The sequence below is a fragment of the Phalacrocorax aristotelis genome, chromosome 3 (assembly GCF_949628215.1).
Source record: "Phalacrocorax aristotelis chromosome 3, bGulAri2.1, whole genome shotgun sequence".
In the NCBI taxonomy this organism is placed as follows: Eukaryota; Metazoa; Chordata; class Aves; order Suliformes; family Phalacrocoracidae; genus Phalacrocorax; species Phalacrocorax aristotelis.
The window spans coordinates 43,041,855-43,059,339 of NC_134278.1; the positions used below are offsets into that span (position 1 = coordinate 43,041,855).

General features: G+C 37.8%; 1 protein-coding gene across 4 annotated transcripts in view; it reads right to left on the reverse strand.

Moving 5' to 3' along the window:
- Window positions 1–2,197: 2,197 nt before the first annotated feature.
- Window positions 2,198–17,485, reverse strand: part of EPHA7 (EPH receptor A7) — a 170,773-nt gene continuing 155,485 nt past the window's right edge. For 3 of the 4 annotated variants that reach the window (XM_075087300.1, XM_075087299.1, XM_075087301.1), the window contains exons 15-17: window positions 16,184–16,377; window positions 14,916–15,071; window positions 12,927–13,769 (exon numbers count right to left, since the gene is read on the reverse strand). In XM_075087300.1, the coding sequence (XP_074943401.1) occupies window positions 13,655–13,769; window positions 14,916–15,071; window positions 16,184–16,377 (465 nt within the window). In that variant the 3' untranslated portion in view covers window positions 12,927–13,654. Of the gene's footprint in view, window positions 2,490–12,926; window positions 13,770–14,915; window positions 15,072–16,183; window positions 16,378–17,485 lie in introns of those variants that run through there. The other variant, XM_075087303.1, reaches the window with a different exon arrangement.

Consider the following 17,485-nt stretch of genomic DNA (forward strand, 5'->3'; position numbering starts at 1 on the left):
GCTAAATATAATTAGCAGAAATATTAACTATGTTTTGATATTGCTTTATGCTGAGTCTATTATTGCAAAATGTTTTATGCAACTGAGTTAATGGGATTCTTTCAAATATATAAAAATGATATGTAAAAAATTCTGTGTTGTGGGGGATACTATGACACTGCTTTGCAATCTTTTTTTTAATCATATGTGGACTGTTATAAAACTTTGATCTACATTCAATTGTAAGAGGAATTTAAGCAGGGTAGATTTTGTAAGTTGACATCATGGCTATATGATTTAAATCCAGTATTATTTCAATAACCGTGGAGAGAAATTACTGAGGTTGGCCTGATTCTTCAAGCACTGCTGAGCATTGTGTTAACTCTTTATACCCAGTATGTTCTTTAGAAGCTGAAGTTTCTACATTGAGAGTGTGTCCTGTAAACCTCATTGCTAAAATGGTACCCTGAGGTGACAAGAGTTTAATTAACTTAAGCAAAGTTCAAATTGAAGACAATACAAATAATGTACTTCGCCATTGCTGCCATCTGAGAATCCAGTAAGCCACCATTTACCAAAATTGTCAAGAAAATGATGGGCAAACCCAACCAGTTAAGGATTTTTGGTAATATTTCAGCTATGACTTTCAATTGTCCCTCCTCACTTAGATGAATCCTATCCACAGCCACCAAGATATTCTTAAACAAGGCCGTTGTCTCCACTAGACAATAATTAAATCATTCCACTGCTAGAAGAGACTGAAAATGGGCAACATATTGATAAGGTGTCACAACAACCAACTTCATATCACTTTGGTGTACGTTCAAGATGAATGACTCATGCAAAGTTCTGTTACCCAGAAGGAGAAGAAAAATTTATCCAGTGCTGTCCTCTAAAACTTGTAAGAAAAAATACAATGGGTAAGTACCTATAGTACCCTAAACATCAATACTGCGGTCAGAAGCACCAAGCAAAAAGTATCTATATATGCCAAAGTAATAGAATACTCCATTACCAACAGTAGTCTCTCAACTGTCATACCAGTACATCCGCCAAGCCATGGTCTAAAAACAGTTTCACTGGAGACAGAAAGATCTGAGCCTTTCCAGTGTGCTTTCTGATAAACTTTCCCCAGCAAAATGGAAGAGCTGTGAGGATGGTTTAAATGGAGACATAGTCTGCAGCAAAAAAGTGACTTCCTATAAGCAGATCTAGTTAATAATTCTTAAAGAGGTTGGCAAAATGCCTTTTCTCAGGGAGACATAGAAACTGGTTTCGCTCTTTGCAGCCTGATCATTAGACATGTCTGATCACTGAAGCAGAGGAGAAGGAAGCGAGGAGGAGATTAGACTGGCCACTTTGGACCTTTCTTATTCCTGAAGAATTCTTACCTTGGAAATCAGGGTAGTTTAGAATGTCTGACAGACTGAAAATGGCAATTTTCCAGTTTCCTTCTAAAACCAAAACCAATTCTCTAGAAGAAAAAAAAATCCAATCCAAAATAAATAAAATAATTCCCAATTTTATCAGTTATTTTAATGAAAAGTTATAAAATGTATTTTTCCATGAGCATAATCCCCCTTATTTTTTTTCTGTAATACTGAAATTATTATTTTCAGTTTTAAAAGAAACTGCTCAAATATTTTTCTTCCCTGTTTCCATTTCGCTGTGAATGTTATAATTTCTGCTTCTTTCTGATCTAGAATGAAAGGACATTTTAAAATGTTCTGGATTGGCTGGAGTATTAAAATTTTACTGGGTATTTCTCAGGAAGGCCTATTTGTAAGTAGTGGCAAAGACTCCCATTGATTTGTCTGCATGAGAAAAGCTAACAGGATGCTCTCTGCAGCTTCTACTAGCAGCAGCATCAGTAGGAGTAAATCTGTATCATCCCAGCTTAAACTTCTTCCCCAGCAGGATCTCTGGAAATGTTTTAGCTGCTTCTCCTTCTCCTTTGCTCTTCTATATACATATTTTGTGTATAAGAGGGGAGCTAGAAAGAAGATGGGGAAGCAGGGTTATATTAATGTGAGGAGCTTCCAGGGTAGGCTTCCAGGGCCGCTTTGCTGGCTCTTCTCTCCCTAGCAGCATCGCCATGTCCTGCTTCGCCATCATCATGCTCTTCAGATGTGGTCTTTCATCCTTGGCATTAGTCATAATCCTCAGTTTGTCAGGTGTGTGTTCTGGCCTCTCCCATACACCTCTGTTTACTCTTCCTCCTGTTGCCAGTCTGTTCCTCCCTTCTTCTCCATTCCTTTCCATGCTTCTTTTCTACATTTCCATCCTCTAATCCCAACTACAGTCCTTATGCGCTTTAAAAAAATGCCTCATAGCGTTCACTGTGCCTCCAAACCAATCTCATGATTTTATGGTTATAACTCTTGTTTTGCTTCCCCTTTCTGCTTCCTTTGTCTCCTGCCATTATGTCATTTCTATTCAGGCTGTCATCTCTTCTGGAAAGGGATTTTTCTTGTTCTCTGTTTTGCAAAGCACCTGGCATGTTTTTGATTCTGTCAAACAAATAATAACAACAGATATGAAATTGGCAGTGCAGCAGAATCCTGATATCAGGAAGTAATAGAGGCAAATTACACTATCATTCTCGTTGCCATGTATACACCACTACTTGACAAAAATTCTTATTGACTAGCTAGGTAAACATCAATAAACCCAAAGATTCCCAGGCAAACACCTCTAACATGAAGGAAATGTATTTGTGTTTCATGTTGGACCTCGAAGAGCCACAGGGTTATACTTGACAATTTCAGTACTGGAAATAAAGGAAATAAATGAATGAGGTGCAGTTTTCAGATGGGTGTTTGGGTATAAAATTAACAACTAGGAGAAGATGTAGATAGTTCTTTAAAACAGAGAAGCAGGAAAAGGGTGGAATGGGTGTGTTCAGTTTAAACTCTGCTTAATTAAAAAAGCGTACACATGGTAGTCAGATTCTAGCATGTAAACTAATAGATTTTCCTTTAGCCTAACTGATATTATCAGAAGCTCTCAGTATTGCTGAAGAATCTTATAAAACATTTTAACTGACTTGTCTCAGTCATTATGTGATATTAGGCACCCCAAGACAATGTTTACGTTACTTGTGTTGCCAAAAAAAACCCCAGAGCTTAAAAAAAAACCCCAAACCAAACCCCAGAACTTAAAAAAGAAAAGGAAAGAAAAAGATGTGGATTTTACTGTACATTTAGTGACAGGGTAGCCATATGAAATCTCTAAAACAATACAGCTTTAGGACTAATGGATGTAGGCCAGGACTGAATATAAATTATTTTACATATGCTTAGCAATCTCTTAACTAAATTATTTGAAAATTCCTGAGAGAAAAGCAATTTATTACAGGCGTTGAGACAAGCCAATGTAACACTAATACTAAAGAAAAATAAACGAGCAGAGGAATGTCCCCCTGCCATACCAACCAATATTGTTACAGTTGATTCCAGAGTAGTATCTGTCATTCCAGCACATGGATTAGATTATTTAACAGTGTGAATCAAAGGGAAGATACTCATTCAAGAGACGAGCATTATTAATACATTGTAGCATACCATATATCTCTGTCACTAAACTGGACAAAATGGGAGCAGATGTTTTATGATAAGCTGAGAAGAGGATCTGACAATATTAATAGCCATAATGTTTGAGGCCTAGTAAAAAAAAAAATAAAATAAAAAAAAACCCAACCCAAACTGAAAAGCTAGAGGAAGCAGTCTGTTGGAGGAACAGAATGGTTTTTTCTGTCTAGTGTAGTGTCCTAAGGACTAATTTTATGTGAAAGGGAGGTATTAACTAAGTTAAATCTCACTTCTATTAGTTTTTTTTTTTGCACCTGCCCTTTGAAACCTTAGTAATGCAAGGAATGCGTGAGAAAAGAATGCAGCAAAAAGGAACTCAGAGGAGAAATCCTTTCCAAAAGGAAGACTTTTTTGACTCTGATAGTTTCTTTTTACTATTTTGTAGGTAGGTAAGTCTTTGAATTAGTAAAAATGATTGACATGTGAATTTATTCAAAGCTAAAGGCAAATGGTAGTCACAAATAGCACTTAGATGTATAGGTATTTAAAACCTAAGGCTACATTTATATTGGTGCTGTTGCTACTGATGTTTTTTGGTCAGCACTAGGGTGAAGGTCTCCAGATCAAGGGAGTCATGAGATAGTGTGTTTATAGCCTGGATTGTGACATGGCTTTACCCTGGGCTGCACCTGGTTCTCAGTGCCAAGTACTGGTTTCACCAGAGCAGAGACCAGGTGCAAGTTAACAAGTATGAAACATCAGCAAATGGGAGATGAGGATCATTATATGACACATGGCAAATCAATTTGATAATTTCCTTACATCTGTATGACCTAGCTATTCATTATCACAATGCTTCTTTCTAGCTGCCTTGCTGTCCAATATCATTCCAGTCCTGAATTTGATACTCTATCTCCCTGGGAAGAGATAGAAACTTAAAACGGTTTGGCAAAACTGAAGGCCAGTCAAAGACAGTGGATAAACCAGCTGACAAGCCCTGATGAGGTGAGGATATGGCTTCAGTTCTTGGTTGGGATATCTGTATGGTCAGATTTAGTACTCATTTACCCAGTCTCTGATGCATGCTAAGGCCATACTTGTAGTCAGTAATGGAATAAAACTAGCACATGCACAAGTTACCACCTACACTGTAACTTCCACAGAAAAGAAACCCGATGAGAACCAGTTCTCAGAGGGTCCTGGGTATGCTGTCATGTATCCCAGCAGTAAATCTGGATGTGTCCTGGCAAAACTATTTTCAGGGATTCACAGCCCCAAACCTTCTCTGAAAGTAAACGCCTAAATTCATCGTTTCAGAAGGAAACATGTAAAAGCAGGATGAAAGAGATAATTTTGTCTAATAGTTGAGCAATGGCAGAATGATATAGGAAAGTGCCGTGCCTGCAGACCAAGATATTAGCTCTTCTGGGACATGACAGGCCACTCAACCTCTTCCATGAAAAAACCTCCATTTTACTCAGAACAGTCTCCTCATTCCCTGAGAAGTGGCCTAAACACCAATTTCAGAGTAAGAGAGAGGGAGGGGATTCCCAGGGAGGGGATTCCCAGAAGGGAGAGGTGCTCCAGGAAGGGAAGAGATTATACAGTGCAGGAAGGAATTTTGGAAGTAATTTTGGATTAGGCTTAGCCTAACCAACCTTTTCCCAGGCAGGCAACTGCAGCTCAAAGTGTTTGCCAATATACGAATACCTACAGAGTCTCTCCCTTCCCACACAGAAGTTGAAAGTATCATATTGGCCTTCCTGTACCACCTTCCTACAACACAAAGCTGAAGTCACTCTTTCTATGCCTTTCTCATCCAAGAGATAAGTAGAATTTACATATGTTCTCAGAAAAGAAGTAGGCTATTCATCAAATCACAAAAAAAATAAGCTGAACCTTCCTGGAAACAGTGGTAAAAGAGTGCTAGATAGGTGTTACATTTCCATCAGCTATGTATTCTTAACTATGGGTAGGCATGATTCAGCTGTCAGTACACATGAGGGGAGTCAGTCTGTTGGGTGGCTCTGGCATTTACACTAGACAAGGAGAGAGAGTGAGTTCAGTAACAGCTGGATATCACCTCTGTGAGATACATTCATACTTTCAGCAAATGGCTTCTAACAATTTACATCATATTCATCTGCTTAATAGTGTTCACTGGACTTAGCTAGCAAGGGCTTACATCACCAAAAGGCCTTACATACAAACCCAATAGCAACAACACAATAGATTTTATGGTCCAAGCACCACCAAATATAACCTTCTGTTTTGCAAAAGTATGCTGCAATGGCTCAATGACAGACATGCAGATGCATAACCGTACACTAAGATATGTGGTTTACTTTGCTGTACTGAAAGCAGGTAATATTTCTAGGGAATATCTTCATTCTTTTTCAGCAAATAATTCAGAAGCAGATAAGACAAGTAAAGCATTAGTTTCCATATGATTTTCATTAATCCAGCTATATTCATTTCATAAAAACCATAAGAAATATGTAGAGTACGTATAAAAGAATGAGAAGAGACTTTCCCCCCTGTCCTGGTTTTGGTGGGAATAGAGCTGATTTTCTTCCTAGTAGCTGCTATAGTGCTGTGTTTCGGATTTAGTATGAGAATAATGTTGATAACACACTGATGTTTTAGTTGTCGCTACGTAGTGCTTACACTAGTCAAGGACTCTTCAGCTTCCCATGCTCTGCCAGGTGCACAAGAAGCTGGGAGGGGGCACAGCTAGGACAGCTGACCCCAACTGACCAAAGGGATATTCTACACCATATGATGCCATGCCTAGTATATAAGCTGGGGGAAATTGGCCAGGGGGAGGGATCACTGCTCAGGAACTGGCTGGGCATTGGTTGGCGTGTGGTGAGCAATTGTACTGTGCATCACTTATTTTGTGTATTCTTCTTTTATCATTATTATTTCTTATTTGCTTATTCTTACGGACTCATAAATTTTGCATTTGTGGTCTAGTTCCAGTAAGAGTGACCTAAGATATCTGCTATCCAGAAAGCTCCATACTTCATACTTCAGTAAGTAGAGTGTTTTACAGGATGTGAATGCTGCACACACAGACTTCCCATAGAACCACCTCTTCCACTTTCTGAACCACCACTTAAAAGCTGCCATTTCTGAGTGGCCTTCAGGAGGTATCTGGATGATTTCACTAATTTTATTCTAGGCAAATCAGATTTCTCATGCAATTTACTATGTGCTACCTCAGTGGGAGAACATATTTAATTTACGACTATGACTGAAAAGAACACCCTGGAGAGAGCTAATCTGAGATTCCTGCACCTTCTTACTCTCAAGCTACACATGCATTCTTAGCATAGGTTCGTTGGTCCCTGAGGAAAGGAAATTGAAATATGTTTTCCAGTAGACATCTTAAAAACGGATATGCAGCCCTTCAGGAAGCCAGTGGAAGTTTGCATAGTAAGACAGGTTTAATGATAGTAAAGAAATTGCCTGAGTAATTTTCCTACAGATGTGAAATGTATGAGATCAATGCAGATACATTCTATCTATCATTCTTCAGTCCAGCTTCTTTGAAGCCAGATTTGGATGTCTTAGTAAAACTACCAAATGATTTTTTCTTCTCAGTGACACAGCATCTTCGGAGCAGGAAGTTCGTTTCTTAATGTAAGAGAGAAACTCATGGTTTTCTTTGTAACTCTAAGGAAATAATCAGAAGACAATTTCTACTGCATTTGATAGATCGTACAGACTCCTCAGCATTCCTTCCTTTTTTTCTGTGGCACAAAAAAAGGAAGGCTTTAGTTATGGGGTCTGGGCTATAATATCTCTGGTTTATAAATGACTTGAAATACTCAGAGTCATGGAACTCTAATACCAGTAGCACATGTAATTCTTTGGGCACAACTATAGTTTAAGCATTGAATATGTTTTTCAGTGTCAGCCATATTATGATTCATTAGATGACCTCTAAGTTTTAGCTTTTCATTATTAGTATTAATTATTATTAGTAGCAGAGTTCTAAAATTAGTTATTTGGTTCAATTAAATACAGAAGCCTTGGTCCATGGATGAATAGATTTTCTGTTCCTGATTTAGCTCTTCTGGCACTAGGCATTATGTCTTGTTTTGTCCAAGATTCATTTGGCTGGCTACAGAAGTTTCACATGGTTGCATCACATCTTTTTCAGTGTCTATCAAGACATCAACTATTTTTTGACTTATGGTTCTTTTTTGGTCACTTTAATTAAGCATTAATTTCACCCAATTTGTATAGTATCAGTGCTAAAATCTGTTATCATTACCCTAAAGAAAACTACTCTAAAGCCTTTTTTGAGTAAATATCAGAGTTCATGTTTTATTTTCAGGCTTTTAATGTAAAATTCTCCCTTCATGTCTCTTTCAAGTCTGCTTGAATGAGCTGTGTATTACCAGTTGCTTTCCCATCTGTCTCAATTTAGTCTCTTTGACAAATTCCAATCTGGCCTGAGGAAAAATCAGAGTACTGAAACTACTCCACGCTACATTATTAAGTATATTTTATTAACAGTGTCTCTTTACTTAAACAAAAAAACTCGACACTCCTTAACTCCCCTGCCAGCAATGTCTTGCAAAGCCCTATGACTTAGACTCACACATTCTGAATGGCTTCACAACCCTCTCTTTCCTTTCATTCCCATCTTCTGACATTTCGCCAGGTACGAAAGTGAGGGTTTTCCTCTTTAACCTTTCACCTTTCATAATCTCACTGGACATAACCTACACAGCCTGTACAGCATATAAACTCCACATAATTCCTTTCACTTTCAAGCTGCCTGACCCTTACCCACCCTGAAAGTGCACTGAGCTTTTAATGGATATTATAGACCCATTAATTTGGTCTCTTAGCCTGTCCCAACAGACTTTACTCTAAATGCGTGTGTTAATTATCCTAAATTAAAAATCTCACAAAACCAAATCCAGAGAGGAAAAACCTTCCACAAATGTAGTTTGCATTCTGCCACTACTCTTTCGTCAGGATATTGCAGATTTTATGCCTATGGTTTAATCTCTTATATTTTTCAAATTCCTATATGGAATGTGTTACAAACATGGTGAGCCCAGTCATACTTTGGGTTTCACAGGTAATTTGCTGGATTGGGGTTTTCTTCCTTTGTTTTCATAGTTTTTTCCCAAACTTTTGTGTTCCTACCCTCTCCCCCATCTCTCCCCAAGCCTTTTTGCAGGAAACTTAATTACAGAACTGCCTATTCCCAAGTAAATAGAAGTCTGCACTACACAAACAATAAAGATCTCTGTTTAAAAGTAATTGTTGGCTAGGCTTGACAACCTTTAAGGGAATAGGAGAGAAAATATATATAGGCTGCTGCCCAGAATTTCTTGTTTTACTAGAAGTTAGTTTGAGGCTAAGACTTCTGAGTAGTCTTGCGAATCTCAAATCTACCATCTGCAAGTCCGTTCCAAGTTAGTGGGGAAAATAATTTGCCTCTTTCTACATATCAGCTAATTCATCAGAAGTACAATCCTAACAGGTCCTGAGCATGCAGAAACCCTGCTGTGCTAGTTGCTCAGCAAATCATAGCACCAACTGTCTGAATAACCCCGCAGCACCTGCTGCCAGAATTACTGTTAGGCAAGAATTTGTATTGTACTTTTCTGAAACTGGGCTTGTCATCCTGTCTGGGAACTGGTCTCTTCCACAAGCACCCCAAATGTCACTTGTTTAAAATAAAACAAACAAACCACCAAAAACCACCAAAAACCAAAATGCATATGATGAACTTATTGGCTTCTAACTGCATGCAGGGAAGTAACACATTAAGGATGTGTTAGCTCTAACATGTCACATATATATTAGAAGGTGAAATGACCCTTTTTTGGCTGAGTTCGCCTTCACTCCTCGCACCCAGCCAGCTGACTGCTTCATGCCATTACTGGGCAACAGAATGCTGGCTGAACCCACCCCTGTGGCAGGGAGTATCAGTTTCACTTGGTATTATGGCTGTAGTGACATGATCACCATCTCAGTAGTAACCAAAATGTCGTGGAATTTAAATCATTCTCAAAATTGTTATATATGAATTGTTTAGAAAGTTAAGGACAAATTATCAATTTTTTTTTATTTCAACTACTAACCAATAAATGTAAAAAAATACCAACAACAAAACAAAAATAAACCCCTTCACCCCCCACATTAAAGCAATAAATCTTGTAACATTCAAAACAGTGGAAACTATTTACCATATTTTACTATTAGTGGAGAAAAGCAAATTTAATTTAAAATCATTTTTCAAACTCCCTCAGTGGATGCCAGATAACTCCAGCTTAAACAAATATAAAAAATTCATTTTAAATGGAGAATAATACAGACATAGCTCAATTATTGAGATATTAAGGGCAACATTCAATTTGAGATACATTTAAGCATCTTTGCCTCCTGGAGATTTTTACATGACAAGGCTTTAGATAAACATGGTTTTGCAAACGGCAACTATCATATCTGATCACATAACCTCTGGACTGAAGCAGTATGTCAGCAAATATTTCTGATTATTTAAAATATTAAATAACTGTAATTTACTAGGCAGGTCTTCCTCAGAACAATCACAAATTTTTTTCAAGAATTACTAGCCATTTACAAAAAGCATTTAGATGATCTGTTACAAATCTCTGAATTAAAAAAAAAAATCACCTCTCTCTGTAATGAAGCCCAGTTTAAATACGTTCTGGGACATACTAGTAGTGGCGGAGCTGCCTTTCTATGACACAGCTTGTGGGGGAAACTGTGGCAGCCAAGGACATATAGGGTAGGAAACATCTCACCTAACTTTAACTATCTAGATATTAGATGCCTAATTTAAGCTAATCATCTGGGTTCCCTCTACAGGTAATGGAGATAAGTATTCCCAGAGGGAGATTCATCCTGCTTGTCTTAGGCATCTCTCTTTTAGATACTTGTAGATGGATCAAGTCAAGAAAGATCAGCCTCACTGACAGCTTGATAATCTGTCTTTAGCGATGTACAATTTCCAAATTCAATGAAATTAAGCCAGAACTGCGATAATTTCTTTGTTTCATCATTTAGCCTCTAATTCTCCCTCTGACCCAACTTTTTCTTCAGTTCCTCCCATGAACATCAACTCTCTCTGGCACTTTATTTTTCTTACACTGGACTATGTTTTCCTGGAACCTGGGGAACTGCAACCAACGTCAATATGTTGCTGCTCTACCAGTTACAAATCCATTTACATGCATGTGCTCTAAATTGCAATAACGTTCTGAACAGATAGATATGATAGGAGTATTGATAGCAATTGTGCTTTCTGGACCTACTCTACCACTTTCAAATGTGTAAAAATCTGTGGCAACATTAAGGCAGTCAAGGTATATAGATGAATGCTAAAATATATTTACTATTCAAAGAAGATGGCTTAAATCAAACAAGGAAAAATGAGGAAGAAACACCATTAGGGCCCTCACTTTTACATGTGTGAGCCCAGATTGCCACACGTGCTTTGAGGCCTCTGTGCTTCAGAATATTGAACAAGTCCTAAAGGTGAAGCCTGGCCTCAACTCTCTTACATTTAGGGTTTGTGGGTTCTCAGCAATACCAGCATTGCTGCATCGCACCTTTAATCACCAAGCCCTTAGAAACAATAGCCAAGATTTTTAAGGAAGCAGGTGTCTGAATTTAGACTCCTAAATTCATAGCTGGGTGCCTAAAGCATCAGCAAAACTGGCAAGGACCCTGTGCAGTTGCCCACAGATGCTCACCCCAGTAGTGAGGCACTTAGCATTTGTCATAACACAAAATGGATGTTTATTAATTAAGAGTGTTCCAATGGCTGCACAAAGTGCCTTGGCCGAGTGCTTGCGTGCACTTCTTTCAATATTGGGCATGCAGTCTACTCTGCGTCTTACTTCTACAGCATTTCTAGAATATTAATTTTAATAGTTAAAAAGCCATCTTCAACTGCATACATGAAAATAACTCCATTTCTACTGAATGACAATCTAATACGAAATAAGAATATTCACCTTTTTTCTTACTCTGCCCAAATCCAGGCAATAAATTAGGCTTCTCAGCATGACTGTAAAGTGCTGTGAATTGTATAAACAATCATATATGGACACTGAAAAATAAACCTTATGCACATTGCATTATAGTTCCAAAAATATATTTACAGTCTATTACAAAGATTACAAATGGAAGTGTCTATGTAACGGGATTATGCTAGTTAAAAGCTTTTTACAGATTTTCTTCAACAAAGGCAGGGGGGGACAAAAATTAGTATAACCAAACCAATTTTTCTAATGAAACAAATAAATAAAATGACAAATATAACGCTGTACAGTGATCTAAAAAAGGGGGAGAAAAAAGGAGGGGGAAAATGATGCATTTAACTTTTTGATAACTATCTTTGGTCCTAAATGTGGGAAAACACATCATGTAGCACTGAATATACGTGTTTGTTTGTGATGCTCTGCAAGTAAAATAGAAAAATATAGTGCATTTTCAATGTATTCAGAGCTCACTACACATAAATGTGTGTACAAAACAAGACAGTATAAATAAAATTTACAAGTTTTACAAAGGAACATTTACAGGGTTTTTCTTTTGTTTTTATTTTTTTTGTGTGGATGCCCACATTATCAAACAAGACCAATTTATGACTGATCCCTGGGATCTTTCTCTATCAAAATCAATAGAAGCAGCCCAATTCTCTTTGGAAGTACAGCATTTCATTGCTGGGGTAGTTCACAATTTTCAGAATTTTTTAAAGCATTTCTCTCTGGTTCATATACATACCTGCAATATCTGTAAAGACACCGTTCGTTATTGCTTATGGTAGTTAAATATTTTATTAAAACAAAATTCATATATAAGTAAATGGTGCAAAAAGATATTCCATTGAGCAACTACTCTTGCGTCTGCGTTCCTGATGAACGACTGTTGTGTCTGTGTGAGCACACACACGCATTTTTGTTCAGAGCAGCAAAAGCTGGTAAAAAACTTGAAAATTTTGAACTGCCCCTTGCCTCATGCTCTACAGTTCTCATATAAAATCTATGTCCTTATTCTGACAGCTGGACTGCATTCGGCTTAAATTCATACAAAATATACGCCAGCTTTTTCTCTCAGATTTGCTAAAGCAGAGTATTGAAAAAAAATGTGATGTGCTCAGATTAAATGGTTTAGGTAACACTGGAGAACTGCACCCATGTTCTGAGACACTCCTACAATCACTTGTCCATTCAATGCAGGGTCTCAGCAGGTTTACAGTCGTAGATCTACATCTTAGAATATATCTCACTTTCACTCTAGTCCATTAAAATCATCTTGCAAACAATTTGCTAAAAGTGCCTAGAACTACTTAGGGGTCATTATTGCTTTTCTTTTTTCTTTTCTTTTTTTTTTTTTCCTCTTTTATTTTGTTTTAAAAGATAGTATATGTGTAACCTTAAAAAATTCTTTAAAAAATATCAGAGCTCTTGGCAACTTGCATTTTCCTGACTCCCTGCCAATTAGCTAGCCATGTCAATACGGTGCTGATTTAACAAAAGCAAACGGCACAAAAGGATACCAAAGTTCGGACAGATATACATTGCTTGGTCATGCTTCTTAAATCTCTAGGAACTCAAATAATCCTTCAGAGGTACCCAGTGTAGTATGTGTCATAGAATTAGCACTAAAAATGTCCAAAGATATAAACATCATACTAAAAGAAAGTCTTTATGAAGAATAAACACAAATTATTAAAAAAAGATTCAGAAATCACAGATTTAAGGAAAATATTTTGTTGAATTCAACAATAATATCATGATTTTATCTGACAAATATATTCTTTTTTAAATTTTTATGTACATTTAAAAAGTCTATTAGATAAAAAGGAGGTTAGAGAGCTCAAGGTGTTTGTATGTTTATTCAGGTAGTACTTTGTTTATTGTCACTGCTGTTTTCCTTGCCACCACTGGTGGATCCTAATTCCCTTTTCATAAATTCTGGTGGCACTTAGGAGTTCAAGTCTGTAGGTGCTTCTTGTAGCTCTTCTATTCACTGCAGGAAGGACCCAGGAAATCAAGTGTCTTCTAGCAGCACTTCATATATACTGAAGGCCAGTGCTGTTCTCTCAGTCTGTCACCTCCCTCATAAGGGAGAAATGTCTATCACACTTGGATGCCAGTGCCGTGTAAATGTAGCATTTGTGCTCTCATAGTCTGAATGCTGCTCATGATTTTCTTTTGATGACCAACCAACGTGATCCCTAAACTCATCACATCCCTGGGGAAGATAAATGCGTACATTGTTAATTTTTCAACTTAGACTGCTATTGAATGGTATTCAACTGTGAGTCAAAGCTATGTAGTGGTCTGGGCTACAGGTTTCTAACATTGAAGCTACACTGGAACCTCAGCTCAGTACTGTGAAGTTCATATAGGTGCTGTTCAACTTCTCAGCAAGGAGTGCAATTACATGGCAAGTGTCATGTATTTACACTGCATGTGTCTTCACATCTGAGAATGAGGCCAGTATGTTTTGCACTACAGTAATCTTTTATTGTGGCTTTTAAGGACACCCAAAGAAAGAAACACTCCTCTTGTAAAATACTTCAGGTGGCTTTCAGGACAAAGTTATGTATAAATACAAGATTTTGGGGATCACATTCTCCTTCCTAAAGAGATGCCTAGAGAAACCCTTTGCATATTGACCCGTACCCAACATGCAAATGAAAGAGGAGCAGCTGTTTCAATTCCACCACTACTGACCTAGTCAAAGCTTGTGGGCTCTGATGGCAGTTCCCAAGCTACAGGCTGAGACCCCTAGTGATACCAGGCAGATAAGAGTATGGTTGCAAACTTGAGAATATTGTTTAGAAACTTGCTTAGAAAAAACACTACTCTCTGTAAGAGGAATTACATGTGTTTGGCAACCACCAGGACAAGAATGTTGTTTGCAGGGTGCCAAGAAGACCTGTTTAAGATGGCAACACCACTACAGGCCACGTTTGCCTTCAGAAAATTGTTTTGCTGCTATAGACTTTTATCCTGATGTAAAGTAACAGCCCCCAGCCAATTAGAAGAAAATTCCACATCTTCCTAGTACACATATGGAAAAAGGTATCAATTAGGTAGTGGAGGCAAAGTGGTTCCTATTTTGAAATGGGCCACATTCTCCCTCAAATTCTAGCCCCTTGGTGTGATTTCAATTGGTCTCAAAAGCAGGGAAAAAATTGATGCTACACATAGGTAGCAGGGTACTTGCCCTTTCACGGGGTACTCCAGTACAACATCATCAGCTGCTAAACCGGCTGGCTTAACCCCAGGTACCATGTTTGTACTCAGGGTAAAGTTTTGGAGTTGAACATTGTGTATTATTTTACCTAGAAATTCCCTAAATGCAAGTTAAACATGCCCAGTACTAACTTACTCAATAGTCATCCTGGCAACTGATTCAAGAGAGTTGTAGCCTGCTGCTGTGAAATTATCCTTATATCTTTCCATCTTAATAGCTTGTAACCATTCGCCTACGGAGCAGAAAGTGGTAAAATCGGGAGTGTTCTGGTCCAGAAGAGGGCTAATTGGTCTATGGAGAAGGAAAAAGGAAAGTAAGTTGTTTCCAAAGAGAGTAAAACATCAGGGAGTATTTAGCAAGGTGAGAGTCAAATAAGCTTGGGTATTAATAATGTCAAGAGTAGAAAGTAATAGGCCTTTATACACAGCTTAGGTTATTCTGCGAATAGCTCTTGACTACTTGGTAGCTCACAATATGTATTTCCTAAGCTTATTCACGTAAAAGATGAAAGGTCAGAGTGAGCAAAATCAGCCTAATGGACTATTACCAACAGAAAATCAACCTTATTACCTAACATTACAGCAGCTGCAGCTAAAGTTGCTGGGTAAAATAAAGATGCCATTCTTTTAAGCATCTTAGAAAATATAGTAGTACCTATTCCCATTATTTGATTGGATGGGACAAAACAAAGACAAGGAAAGAGCAGAGACACAAAGTAAGTTGCTTAAGGTCACACAGCGAATCAGTCAGTAGAAGAACTGGGAGCAGAACACAGGCCAGTTGATTCCCTAATGCAGTGATCTAGCTAGCAGATCAAAAGATTACCATGATTAAATAATTCACCTGAAATTTATGAAGAAGCCATTGAAAGCTACACCATGAAACACAATGAGATGCAATCACTGAAAGGAGTTAAAGCCAGAAAATGAAAGATAAAAATCTAGAGTGTAGCAATGTCAAAGTACATTGGCCAAGCAGGAGTATTATTAATTAATATTTCTACCGTAGCAGTTCCTAGGGCAAGGGATGCATCATATAAAACTACAGTAGATGATGATCCTTGTCCTCCAGACTTCATAACTTTTTAAGAAACAAGGAAAACAAAGACTGCTAGTAGTGAGAGTGTGGAAAGAGTGACCAGCAGGCAGTAGTTTACTGAGAAATGTGTTAGTCCCATGATATTTGCTTTCTTTATTTTGGTTATTCTTTAAGAAAGTCCTTTTTGGCTTTGTTCAGCGTGGTAAAAAAGAAGGGCAAATGAGGTAAGGGAAGAACAGGGAATAGGAGGAAGGAAGAACTGAGAGACACATGGAATAAGTGTGAACTGGAACTAGCCACCAAGCAAACATCCAAAACCCAGCCACGCGCACTGTCATACAAACGCACACTAAAGCTTTTCTTACCTGCTACAGGTTCCCAGAGGGGTTTTCAAGCTGTTTGGGTTTCTAATCATTTTGTCCAGAATACCAACTATCTGCTCAAACTTCGGCCTTTCACCACGTTCCTTCTGCCAACAATCTAGCATCAGCTGGTGTAGTCCTGCTGGGCAATCCATGGGCGCTGGCAAACGATAGCCTTCTTCAATTGCTTTTATAACCTAGTAGCCAACATAGCCAACATCATTTTTTGTCAAGGGATATTTAAAAAATACATATTGCTACCCAGTTCAAGAAACAAAAGAAGAACAAAAATCAGTAAAATAAAATTTGCCATCAGTGTTGCAAAAATATGAAGCTGTTGTTTTGACACTAGCCTTCGTGTTTTCAAATAATTTCCCTGACTTTATCTTTGGTCTTATTAAGCATATTGTTCTATATGTACAGTACATAGCTATATTACATAGTCAAGTGAGCAGCAGGGAATGACAATTAAATTCACCAAGGAAGCAACAGATAGATTGATAAATGGAGTTATTTCAGAAAGCATTATTACTTGCCCCAAGGCTTTTATGAAAGAGTGTGTGGTAGAAGCAACTGACTTGAAAATGGATAGGGATCTGTGCATGCACATATAAAATACAAAAAGCCTGAAGAGATTATAAACGGATCCCAGAAAAATGTTTAGCAGTCAGAAATTGTTAAGGACAAAAGTTGTACTCTATGACTAACCATGTTACATTAATGATAAAGTAGCAGAAATGTGCCACATGAGCGAGGAAGACCTGGCTGAATGGTATTTTAATATATCACCTAAACAGAAAGTTAGACTTAATAAGAGGCTGCTAGATGATAATATGATCAAAGGAGAGCATAAATGTCTGAACCAAGAATTGTACCCACCCATTGACTTCCTTAATCAAGTCCATTTGGATTTTAGTAAAAAACAAAAATGGGTAAAGTAAAATCGCAGGAAACTGCTGTAAAGCTTGAGGGCAGGATAAGAAAGCACATCAGGAAGCAAGGCAGATAAGGAAGGCTTGTGAAAAAGGGCTAAAACACCATTCATGGGGGATTTCAAGTATACTGACATTGACTGACATAGCAGTATTAGAATTGCTAAGGAAGGGTGCTTGTTCCTGAAGGGGAGTGCATAGGACTTTCTCCCTTGGTTTGTACAGAAAGCAAGAACAGAAGCTGTTTTGGATGTAGCCCTAGGAAATAGATCTGGTATGATAAATAAAGTTACTGAATATCCAGGGTTTAGTGAAAATAATAACCTCAGATAGAAAATATTCCATAGGTTGTGCGAGAAAATGCAAAAGCAGT